At 39.9% G+C, this 12,942-nt stretch overlaps 1 protein-coding gene across 1 annotated transcript in view; it reads right to left on the bottom strand.

Annotated features, from left to right (window-relative positions):
• The window catches only part of HMCN1 (hemicentin 1), a 397,440-nt gene that overhangs the window by 187,141 nt on the left and 197,357 nt on the right, over window positions 1-12,942 (bottom strand). Inside the window, exons 15-17 of the mRNA XM_045838584.1 lie at window positions 10,458-10,616; window positions 3,574-3,768; window positions 644-739 (exon numbers count right to left, since the gene is read on the bottom strand). Coding sequence (XP_045694540.1) covers window positions 644-739; window positions 3,574-3,768; window positions 10,458-10,616 — 450 coding nt within the window. The remainder of the gene's footprint in view (window positions 1-643; window positions 740-3,573; window positions 3,769-10,457; window positions 10,617-12,942) is intronic.

Genomic DNA, 12,942 nt, shown 5'->3' with positions numbered 1-12,942 from the left:
AAGGAAGATACATAAAGAAAATATCATGAAAGTATATTGATGAGGAGCATATACTGACATTTAAAAATCACACTAAATGCTCTAATAATTAAAACAACGTAGAACTCGTGCATAAATAAAATTCCAAAGAATAAACATAGGGATACAAATTTAGCATGTGATCAAATGGGCACTTTAATCAGTGGGAAGAGAATACTCAATAAAAGATACTGAAACAAATTTCTTACTACTTACAAGCCAAATATATTATATTCTTACTTTATATCACATACAAAAATAATGATCCAAAATACGATCTAAAATAGTAACTATGAAAAAGGTAAACAAAAAAGAACTCCACTACTCTAACATGCGTGTGCATGTGTATACGTATTCATATTTAGACTTAAATCAATTTGTTGAAATCGACCTTCATTTCTTCAAAGAGAAAAGTAAGAAGCTTAGGGCAGGTGATCTTTAAGACTATTTTCAGTTCTAACATCCTAGAAAATATGAAATATGGTGGGGGAGGGAAGTTTAATCGAGTAAGGAGAAATTTACCTGGTTTTCTGAAAAACGAAAATAGGACAGGCAAGAGATGACGTAGGAAAAGAAGGCTAAAGATTTCAGAGAGCGTGGGGTCTCAGCACTGAACCCATCTTACCAAGTCCTGTCACAGTTACAGTTGTCTGGGACTGGATCTTTCCAAACTGGTTTTCAGCTTCACAGATGTAGGTTCCTTTATCACTTGCCCATAAGTCTACAAATAAGAGATCATTTTTACTCATTCAACATCATCTTTGGAACACGAACTATGCACTAGGCACAGCGCTGAGAGCTGTGGGCGGATGATACTATGGCACTGCCTTCCGGCAGTAGACATTCTAGAGGAGGAGCCATTCCGAAGCCAACACTCATACTGTGGTGTGAATAAAGACACAGTATGAGTTTCCATCAATGGGCTGCGGGAGCTGAGAGCGCACTGACTGGCGGCATGTAAAGGAGCTAAGGAAGGCTGAACACATCGCAGCGGCACCTTAAACAGCACGCAGAGGGGAAGGAGGGCCGTCCAAACCCAATGGGCCGCAAAGGCAAAGGCATGACTTGGAAAACAGTGGTCTGTAGAAAGAATGGGAAGCTGCACCACCGCTCTCGGGGCGTTTTGGAGGTTTGCAGGGGAGATGTTCTTAGTTGGCCCCGTGGATTGGGGAGTTTATTGGCATTTAGTTGTCAAAAACTAAGGAGCTGATACACGGAGTGAATTCACAAAAGGAACATTTATCTCGAGTCCAGCGAGACTTCTGAAGGTCCCATTGGAAATTCAGTGGATTTGATGACCTCACTTATAATTATACGGGGTGGGGCAAAAGTAGTTTTATACTTGTTTCTATGGAAAATAATTCAATAAGTAATAAATAATAATGCAAGAATAAACTGTGTTTCACATCCTCATTACTGTAAACCTACTTTTGCCCCTCTTTGTATAAGCTTACAATCTAATTCTGTGTAAGTGGAAGAAAGAAAGTACATTATCCACTGTTTTAGAAAATCACTTTACCAGTTTGGAGTTTTTGAGTTACCAACCCCACACTCCTGTGTCATTGTGCATTTTAGCTGTCAAATTCATGGTGACGTACATAAATGTGTATGTACATTACATAAACATTACCAGATAAGTCACAGAGTAATTGAAATGCTTATCACTTTAATAAAATTACTTTATTTTCCTTTGTGCCACATTTGAGATGTTAAAATGATTTCTGTTATATAGATAAAGCAAACATATGGAATTTTTCAAGCTAATACAAAAAATATCATAACAATATTTTTTATTAAAGAGGGTGTTGGGGGACCAGGAGGAGGACCACTGGGTTATAGCTTGTTGGGATACAGGAAGGAGACTGAACCGGAAGAGGTAGCCTGGTGCCTTATAAAGGCTATGCTTTTGTCTTGAGAGCCATAGGGGAGGCAAGAGAAGATTTTAAATAGGGGAATGACTGCCATCTTTGCAAGTATCATAACCAAAATAAGCACAGCTTAATCTGCTGATGAGATTTGGACAGAGAAAAACGCAGCTTTCCTTTAGGAAGAGTTCCACACCCTCTCAGACAACGTGCGGTGGAAAGATCCTACTCCTCTGTTAACTAGAAGCACACTAACTACAGAGCAGCATCTGGAAAACGCAGGTGGTGCCTACTCTCAACCACAGCGAACCTTCACTGGCACAGGGAAATTCAGCAGACCACCTGGTGAATAAGTCACCCAACACTTCTAAGCAAGCTATTTTTTATATTATCAACTCTGGGACTAATTTGTGCCAAAATACAAAATACCACCGAGACCTAAGTTTCTAGTCACTAGTTCGTTCTAGAGGATTTAACTTGGACAGCTGGGCGGTCATCGGTCAATACAGTGCCCTCTTTTGCTCTTCTGTTCTTTTATCTCCTCTACCTGACTTGTTTGCAGGCCTAATTCTTTCCCTCCGGGCTGCTTCTCATCCCGCCATCCCCTCACCCGTGTACCTGCGTGAGCCCCCCCTCCTCCCTCTCTCTCATCTCTCCTCCCACCCTGCAGAGTTGTTATTCTAAAACGGCATTTTCACCTGCTTTTCCCCGTCTATGAAGATTGGGGGCGTCCTTTTCATTCTCATTAAATGCATTTCTTCGCCTGCCCAGTTAGGTCCTGCACCACGTGACCCAACCCAGTGAGTATTTCCCAGTCGGTGTTTCTGTGGCTGTGCGTTCAGACGGTGGATTGTAAGATGCCTGAATGAAGGACCCCACATTGGACCACTGTCTTCAACACAGAGCCTAGTACAGAGCTGAACACTGGGGCTCTTGTAATTAGACAGTCGTATTTGTATTTGCAAGTTTAAGTGGTCAATGTGCATTTAATATCATTAATAAACACAGAAATCAATTACTGGAGGCTTGATGCAAAATACTACAAAGATGCCATTACTTTTTTAAAAAACCAATTAATCATCTAAATGTTTCTACTCCTCTGGGGCCACTATCCAAATATTCTCAACGTTATTTGAAAAAGTACAAAGTGGTGATAGACATCTGATGCTTAACAGCTTGCAGGGAAAGATTTTGGATCATGGAATATTTGACATTTTATTTTAGTCTTTTGCTCCAGATAGATTTAGTTTTTAATAAAGAAATTTCCATGAGGTATAGGATCCCTATACATGCGGTTGTGTATTTTTGGCCAAAAATAATGCATTAGCACCACTACCAGTAATATTTTACCTTTCTCTACAACAGTTGGTGCAGACATCAATAAAATGTGATCACTTATCCACCTAAGAGGCCCAGGTGACTCTCTTTGCAATAAGAAACAATGATATATATGGAAGTCGTGTTGCTTCACAAGCTGTTTTGATATGGCTTACATTTAAATAAAATATAATTTCACTTATGAAAATCTCCAAATACAAGACTTCAATATGCGTTTAAAGTGAAATGCAGCAAACACCAAATGCACTGGCAAGCTCAGGTCACTATTTGAAACCCAGCAACACCTATGCGTAAAACATGAGTGTGTGATATATGTGTGCACTTATATAAAAATATATTTCCTTTAACCTACTTGAAATAAAGAGAGCTCCTGTTCTTAGCTGGCTGATGGAACTCACTGAAAAGGGTCTTGAGAAGATCGGCATGTTGTCTAGTCTTCGCCACTTGATCTTTGGTTCTGGGTAACCCTGGACATAGCAAGGTAATGTCACATTGGAACCTATTTCCATAGACACATCAGCAGGTTCTTGTATAAAAACTGGAGGTGCTAGAAGATATTTAAAACAACAACAGAAAAGGTCATTGGGATAGTATACAGGCACATTAAATATGAACTTAATTATTATACTGTCAACAAACTGAATGTGAATCAAGCCACTGTTCACATAATAGTATAAACTTACCATTTAAGTATTCCTGTCTGCTATTGAAATAGAAGATATTTCCTTTTGCTTTATAAATGAATAGAGACCCAAAGAACTTCAACTATTTAAAGTGATGATGAAGAGTGAGAATTTAAATCAAAATTACTTTAAATGAAATCTTTCATTTTAGAAATCTAGATCCAATTTTAGTTTTATGTTATACTCATATCTTTGTTATGCTCAAATCTTTAAGCTTTATTATAAATAAGTTTGCCTTGTAATGAAATATTTTGACACTTTCCAAAGCTTACTCAAATTTTTAAATGAACTTAATTCATAGCAGAGTTCGTTCTTTAATAGATCATTGTATAACAAGCTAACAGTATTTAATCACAAATTATATCCATTCTATATCACATTCTTGCTTCCCAGTACTGCTTATTTTTACATCTTTGGGTTAAAGACATTTAAGCTTGAGATTAGGGATACAAATTAAAGTAACAGATGATAGTATTTGATAAAGAGAAAATGAGTGCTTAAAATCTTAGAGCTAAGAGACGATTCTGAAATTATAAAATTATAGATAAGAAGGCTATAATTATCCACACAACTCAGGTAACCACGGACACTGGAGGAAGAATTAAAAATACGTGAGAGGCACACCTCGGAAAACACAGGAATGTAACATGGGGAGGATGCCATCAGCAAGCCTGAATACATGAGGTTCTCAGTGTGTCCTCCGGAACCATGAGTAATGGTGTTTGAGACTCCAGGCAAAGAGAAATGTATATGATGCTGTTGGAGGTAATTCATGAAACCTGATTATGTATAACTCCAAAAGGAAGTATCAAGGAGAGGTACCTCTTCAGTAGGTACTATTATTACTCTATTTATAGATGAAGAAACTGAGAAACACATAGCGAATTTGCTAAGTGTCATGTGGAGTTGAACAGTGGAGCTATGATTGAAAATCAGGTAGGTCTGACTCCAGAGTCACTGCCCTTTCTTACTTCATAAGCCTCCCCTTTTCTATGAGCTCCTTAAACTGCCCATATTTGAGCTGTTTAGCAGGCTAATAAAAATGGGTACAGAGGTTACATCCATCCTTCTCAATGAGAACTCAGGGACTCAGATGTACATTTGTCTTCCGAGTAGCACTCGTTCTTTATTGGTCAAAGATAAGGAACCCGCGCTAAGGTCGCAGCCTAATTTCTCATGGTGTCCCTACACAAATCCTGTTCTCTAGGCAGTGAGATCTCTTCACTCTAGACAAGGATTGAGCTTTCTCACGTGGGCACCTGTGTGACTGCCGTTCCTTTCAAATGTAATGTCTGTTGTCGATCTTGGCCCTGGAGATGTTGACGATACTTGAATCCAGGTCCAAAGGTCCCCCCTTAGCACCATCTCTTACCATCCAAATAAATAGGATTTCTTCCCTCTTCGAGGTCTCAGAGATCTTGCTCTGCACCACTCTCACTGCAGTGGCCACCATTATCCTTTTATTAGGTGATTCATTTGATTTTCCCTAGAGAGTTTATTTTTGCGTCCATATTTTTACCTTTTATAGCAACTAACATAGTGCTTTGTGCATGATACACGAATGCCAGATCTTTGTGAATGATTCAATCAATATTAAAGCACTTTAACAGTAATCCTGTGTGTGTGTGTGTGTGTTTGTAGAAGTGTGTATGCTAATGACAACCTTGACCCAGTGCGCTTTAACTTGTATTTTCAAGGAAACATGACAATTTCAGAAACCCTATTGTTTCTTTATTGGACCTAAATAAAATAGGTTAAATACCATAATGGAGCACTGATTTTAAAAAGAAGCAGTGCATCTGTTTAGATTTTTCTTAGTCCACCTACATGGGGATTTGACTTATAAAATAATAGGCAAAATAAACCTATTTTAAAATGGTTTAGAAAATAACTCATTGTTTGCTTATTCTAGGTATAGAAGGCCTAATTAGTTTTCTCTAAAGTGATTATAGTCATTTATTCAAGAGCTCATTGCTTTTCAGAAAAATTGGGGTTACATGTAGAAGTCTCAGGAAGTGTTAGGCTCACAGTGGGGCTAGGGGAGTGTGAAAATGGGACAGAAAATCAATCCAGAAGAGCAAAAAGATATGCAGAAGCCTGGGATCAACCAAGGACTTGGGAGAAAGCCAAGCTTACCGACTGAACTGAACAGAGCCATCAGTGGAAATGCAGGCAAATGAGAATGTTCAGAACTAAGAAAGCCAAGAACAACTGCAATATAAGTGGATAAGCGAAGCTCAAGCTGTGCCCATAAAACTCAATTAAGACAGGAGAAGTCACCTCGGGGGAAGAAGCTTCGGGAACAGCGTCAGGTACAAGACAAGCACGAGGTCAGGGATATATGTGCTGGTATCAGAAAACAAGGCAAATGAGAGTACCAGGCACTAAGTAGGTGCGCAGCCAAAACATCATCAACGACAAGCAAACCTCAAAGACGAAGCAACTCCTAATGCAGGCCAACGAGCCTCCTAAATACTTCCTAGTCCCGAGTGTGGCCAATTTGGGCTCCAAGTGAATTACCTTGGCAGATGGCAAACAGATTAAGAGACCGGGGGAAAGGGAGCAGGAGTGACTGTAGCACAAAGTGCTGGACCTGCGCGCGGGAGGCTGTGCTGCTCACAGGAGTTACAGCCCACTAGGTGGTTTCAAATGGCACTTCCCCTACTTCTCAGTCTGTAAACTTGGAAAACGATTTTACCTCCCCGGTCTAACGTTCCCCATGAACAAATGGGGGTACTAGCATTTCTGACTTCATGTTGTTTAGAGAGAGAATGTTTATTAATCATTTAGCAAGTATTTATCACCCGAATAATAATTATCATTGATCATATATATTGTAGAGCTGATATAGTTATTGTTAATTTCAATTTTGGCTACTGCAAAGAGTCTGTCAGGATTATGTTGAATCTTCCGTGATCCTTTAAATGTTTGTGTACAAGTACTTTGCCAATTGCTCAGGGTTAATGCACGTACAGTTCTGTCGCTTACTGATAGGTGTGTCTGTGTGTACACATTATTGTGAAAACATAAGAGTTACAAACAGGTTGGCCATCTTGCTCTACCACTTATTCCTTAAAATTATTCCAGTTCCTTTAATGATAATTAAATATACTCAGCTATGACAACTCTTGCATAATATTAGTCACACAGAGATTCTTCTTTCCTAACATGGATGAACACACTGTTTCGTTTCTACCAAACCACAAAACACGAAACCGCAGTCGACCACTCAAACCCTGTGTGGTGTGGAATGCTGCAAATAATATCGCTGCCAGGCCAACGTTGTGTTTGATGTGGCCGATCTTCTCTTCTTCCAAATGACTTCAGAATCCACCACCTCTTTTTAAGATGGATAAAAGTCATTGGTAACTTTCCCTGCTGACCTGAGATGTCCACAACTTACAGCCATGACAATGAGAAATACAAAAAAGGAGACTCACCACAAGAAGCTGGAACTCAAGAACAATATGAAAGTCCTTTTGTAATAATGTAAAATTAAAAAATGTTGATCTAATAGAGCTGATGTGAAGTGACAGGCCCACAAAAAAACAATCTGAAAACCCAAACAATTACGTGATATGGAAAACAGCATGCTTTCCTTCTTAAGTCATAAGCTACTTGGATTTACACCCAATGGTTTTGGAACTAAAGGGCAAGGAGGTTGGAGGGTAGAGGGAGCAAGAAGAAAAAGGACTCATGGACGCAGACAACAGTGTGGTGACTGCAGGGGGAGGTGGGTATAAGGGACTAAATGGTAGTAGAAAAAATACAATAAAAACATTAAAAAACAAAAAAGATAATAAAGTGCATGTAATCCAAAAAATAAAATAAAATAAAATGAATAATCTTATTCACTACTAATAGTAGTACTTAACTTGTCCCAAGATTTTTTTTAAAAATCAAGTGGAAACAATGACTTTCACACTAGAAGTCCAATCCCTAATCTGAAATATCATGCCACTGGTATATATGCATGTCTACATTATTTTCCAAGACTCAAAGTATCAAAGTGACTGCCCAATTTGTGAAGTCAATATTCACCTACTGATACAAGTGCCATTAAACAGCTGCAGAAGAACAGCAGTAACCACTGACACGCTGAATGCAGGTGGGTAGTAATGATGTCTCATTTCATCTTTCCAACCAACCCATCAGGTAGGTGCTATTCAATGCCAGGCAGAAAATCCAGTTTCTTTCCAGAGCCCATTCTCCTAACCACCTGATACCATTCTGGGGAAAATCTGGAGTGCGCTCTCTCTCTTTATTTTTTTTTTGCTTGCTTTTCAACCTCATAGTGATAATCACAGCCATCATCACATTGTCATTTGCACAGATCTTGGCAGTGACATCCTATACATCCCAGGATATGGAATGACAGTTTTATGTGGATAATCACACTTTGTAAGGTACAACGACCAGGACTTTTTAATAGTGAATGTGAAAATAGTTAAGGCATGACAGAAACACAAGGCGCTGACTTCGGTATTACTGGGCAATCGTTAACAATAATCAAGGTTAGAGTAAGCAAACGATTGAGTTTATGGGAATGATTCCATGGGAACGATTATAGGAACAACAGTTGAAAAAGTCTCTGTTTTAGAAAGGGTCATAGAGTGAAGATCTTGAATATGAGTGAAGATAAAACAAAGTCCAGTGTAAGAAATAAAGGTACATATAAAACATTTCTTAGGATGCTTTCTAACCCAGCACAGGTCATCCCAGCAGAGATAGCCCTCATCCTTGTATGGCTTATCGCTAGTCAGAAGAGAGAACCTGGGAAGTCCAGAAGCTGAAAAGATTATCGAGAAGGCGGTAAGTAAGCAAATTAATGTGTTAAGTATTTAATTTTCTCTCCTGGAGGAGAAGGAGGGAGTCATTTCCTTTTTTTGCTGGGAACAATGACTGAGGCTCTTTCCCTCTTCCTCCAGAGCTAGATAACTGGGAAAGATGTTGTATAAAGGACACATGGGCAAAACCAAGGGGTGGGGGTGGGATCAGGTGTGGGAGGTGGGGATGGCTGGAGTCAGGGGGCGGGGAATGGAGGCAACTGTACTTGAACAACAACAAAAAAAATAAAACATTGTTTTTGAACCCTGAAAAAAAAAGAATGTTGTGTGCCAGAGGAAAGGAGAAGCAGAACTAGAAAATGCCGAGGAATGTACTTTGTAGATTTCCTGAAAATACAAATTCTTTATCTAATGACCTTCCTCATTTGGACCTTACGTCACCAAAAGCATTACTTGCGTTTTACACTCTGCTGGTAGATTCAATACCCCGCACCCAGAGATTCCAGTCTTACTTCCAAGGCACTTCTCTTAACAACCACGGAGTTTAGTCATGGTCCCAACATATACGGCCATATACCCTAGGTATTTTCTACAGGGGTCTTTGTGGCCATTTCCAGCTTTGTTGATTCTGCTCCAAAGGCATAATACTAAGAAGGCAGAGTGTTCACCAGATAGCCAAGGGGGAGGGGTCCATATAAGATCCCATGAGAAAAAAATTTAGTTTATATGATACAAAATATTAAGCTAAGAGAGCCATGATTTTCATTTAAAAAATTAAGATAATAGAAGCAAAATGTTTTGCATGATTTTTATCCTAAAATATGCATTTTCTTTAGAGTTCCTAACTTTTGTTTTTGTTTTTTTAAAAAACAGCTTTGGCACGAAAATCATCATACATAAATGCAAATACAACTTAACAAATGTCATAGTTTATATAAGTTTAAGTGATGCAAATGTTTGAATTATCTACTAAAACAAAGCTGCCAGGTTCTTTTTTCCTACAAAGTAAGCTCTGTTTTATTTCAAGTGTTACCATACTGTGTAAAAATTTTTTCATGAGCTGGAGAGACAAAGGAGGGAGGGTCAAACGTCTTGAGTAATCTGACTACACTGGTCGTGCACATGCTGTGTCCTTCGCATTATGACTGACATTTATTTGTAGTTAGTACTTTATTTTATCCACTGAGGAGTCACTGCTAGCAAATTTAAGAAAAAAAGTCAAAAGCACAATCTGCTACCTTTGCTGTCATCAACATCTCCAAATGATGTTTAGGGCCAAAGTCTAATTTATGGCCTCCAGATGTTATTACTTAGGAATTTGGTGTCAGAATGAATGATTCTGTATTGAAAAAATTTTGGCAATAGATGATATACCGAGGAAGCCTACAGTATCTGAAGTCAGACAACGTGGGTTCAAACGTTCAGGCTCCGCCCCTCCATACGTCTGCGACCATACGTTGCTTAGCCTATTTACCCCTCCATTTCCTTATTTATATCATGGAGATGATGATAGTATCTTCCCCTTAAAATGGTTATGAGCATTTAATGAGATAACACACGTACAAGTTCTTAGTGTCACGCATGGTCCACAGAAAGCACTTGGTAAATGCTACTTACCATTATTATATTAATAGTCATAAATGCTAAGTCTAATTTTACTTTTCTGACTAATATTTCCAGCCAATTGTTTCAAAGTTATGAGCACAGAAAAAGAAAAAGCAGATCAATCTTAAAAGAAACTTGTCTGTCAGAGCGGAGATGCTTACAGCCAACGTCCAGCGTTATCTTGCCGGTGGCTCTTCCAGCGTCATTGACAGCTACGCACGTATAATCGCCAGCATCGAGATCCTGAGTTTCTTGAATCTTCAAAAGTCCCAAGAGAGGATCAATAATGAGAAAAGTTGAGGGCCTCAGCTCAAGATCCCCTAAGTCAAAACAAAGGGGAGAACATGAAACGCTGAAAGTATTTACATAGTTTGCTATTGGTTTGGTTTCAAAACTTCTAAAGAGAACTGATTGTAAAATTTTTAAATACAAGTGTCTGGCACAATGCAGACACTTAAACAATGTTTTTGCAGTGAAAGAATGAAGTGTTTCTTGGCACTGAGCTGATTTATTAGTCTGTATAATTCTATGAGCCAACGTATGGCCAAAAATCTGGCCCTATGTGATTTATGGACAAGTCTTTCCTAATGCACAGGTACCTAAATCAGAGCAGACTCTTTGAAGCTGCACTGGGGGACTGGGACAGGACGGTGGCTGTCACCATGGCTGTGTCAAGTAAGAGGGAATGGGGAATAGGAGATGAGGGTTGAAAAGAGATTTCCACCATCTATGGGGCAGGCTGAATTCCGGTCACCCCAGAAATGCCCAGGAGACCACAGGTGTTCTTGGTTTGGTTAATGACCAGGTTTTCGGTTTGCTGAGTGCTGTGAGGTTTTGTGTGAGCTGCCTGAGAGGGTGCTGAGGGTGTCTGGGTAAGAAGGAACCACAGCTAGCTAAAGAGAGTAGGGAAGAGCTTATTGGTAGAAGAATGGGTAAGGAACTTCTGACAATAGCTAAGAGAGGTGTCATATCAATCTCCAGGATACCTCTATGAAGTATGTACTACAGGGCCTGTCCAGAAAGTACCCAGCCAAGTAAGATGAGAAACAGAGGCATTTATTGAAGAAGAAGCAAGATGTTAAGAAACATTGTACACAGGACAATGGTGCCTCAGTCCCCTTCAAAGTAGGCATCTTGGGACCTCAAACAGTTCTCCCAGTCGTGATCAGCTGCCCTGTTGTATTTTCCTGCATCTCATCAACGGTCTGAAATCTCTTCCCTTTCAAAGGTGATTTTAATTTTAGGAAAAAACAGAAGTCACAGGACACCAACTCTGGGCTGTAGGGAGGCCGAGTCACCTTGGTGATTTGATGTTTCAAAAAACACTCTGCCCACAAGATGCATGAGCGAGTGTGTTGTCACAACGAAGCTGCCAATCACTAGCTGCCTATAGTTGCAGCCTTCTGAATCATCTGAATAGTTTCCGTGGAGGAATGTTCAAGCTTCATGCAAAATTTGATGCAGATTCATTGCTCTCCTCGCTCAGTCATTTTGAATGTGATGGCCACACAGCACACATGCTCACTCAAAGGAGTCCACCTCCCCCACTGACTAGTACAGTGAAGTCATCATCGTTCACACATGTGCACTCCAGTCGACTCTCCTCAGCTGCCAGGCAAACCATCCTTGTTATATTATCAATGGCTGGACTTTCTCCGGACAGACCTTGTATTCACTGAAGTTCTTTAAGTTGGAGTTACAGGGGTTTGGGGACAAGCAGGTAGGGGATAAATGTGTGGGCGATGGAACTATGTGTTGAATTTGACCTCAGAGTGACGGTGTGATGACCCAAGAAAACTTAGTTACATCTGAGTCACCCGCCTGGGCTGTGTGTTTTCGCAGCAGCTCAAATCCCCTGAGAACCATTCCTGTCTGAAGGCAGGCCATACGTCAACAAATCTATGCATTAGGGTACCCGCTCCTTATGCTTCCCCTCCTCCGGCTATCTCCTCTCTCAAGAACAGAACTAACCAGAATGACAAGTACTAAAAAAAACAACCCAGTACTGATATGTACTGCCAGCTCAGCGTCTATATCTTTAATTTGTTTTCGTCAAGGGTGATATCAAACACTCCATGGAGGTCCTGAAAACTTGCAGGGGATTTCAGGGCCATCGCTCACAGGGTTTTAGCGCATGCCCAGATGTCAAGTCTGAAAAGATATTCTGCAAAAGGTCACTCAGTAGTAGCCCAGTCATGTGTCCTGGGCCTGAGGCCATAGAAGTAACTTCCTTAGCGGATAAAGGGCAAAAAAGCCCCAGAACCAGTAATTTGCTAGGACACTATGAAAAACACCAATTCATAGACTTAAGGCAACAACAGACAATTCTCTTTTTGTTTTATAATTTTGGGAGGAGAAGAGGTCAAAGGAGCCATAAATTTTAAAACACACACACACGCAAATATATTAGCAACCACCAATGCCAAAAATAAAGTATTTTCAGCATTCTGATACTTAAAACCCCAATCGTCCCAAGCTTGCTACTACATACCACATGAGAAAGAGAAGCAACTAAAGGCGTGTCTATGTGCCTCTGGGAAATTTTCATAAATAAAAGCAGATGATGTTGACACAAACTCTCCTCCCACAGAGGGAGGATGCATTCTGACCTAGCTGTTCATCGGGGATTAAAATGTTTGCAACTAC

The sequence above is a fragment of the Phyllostomus hastatus genome, unplaced genomic scaffold, assembly GCF_019186645.2.
Source record: "Phyllostomus hastatus isolate PE091 unplaced genomic scaffold, TTU_PhHast_1.1 phas_contig_283, whole genome shotgun sequence".
Classification (NCBI taxonomy): Eukaryota; Metazoa; Chordata; class Mammalia; order Chiroptera; family Phyllostomidae; genus Phyllostomus; species Phyllostomus hastatus.
This window is presented reverse-complemented; position numbering and strand designations above follow the sequence as displayed.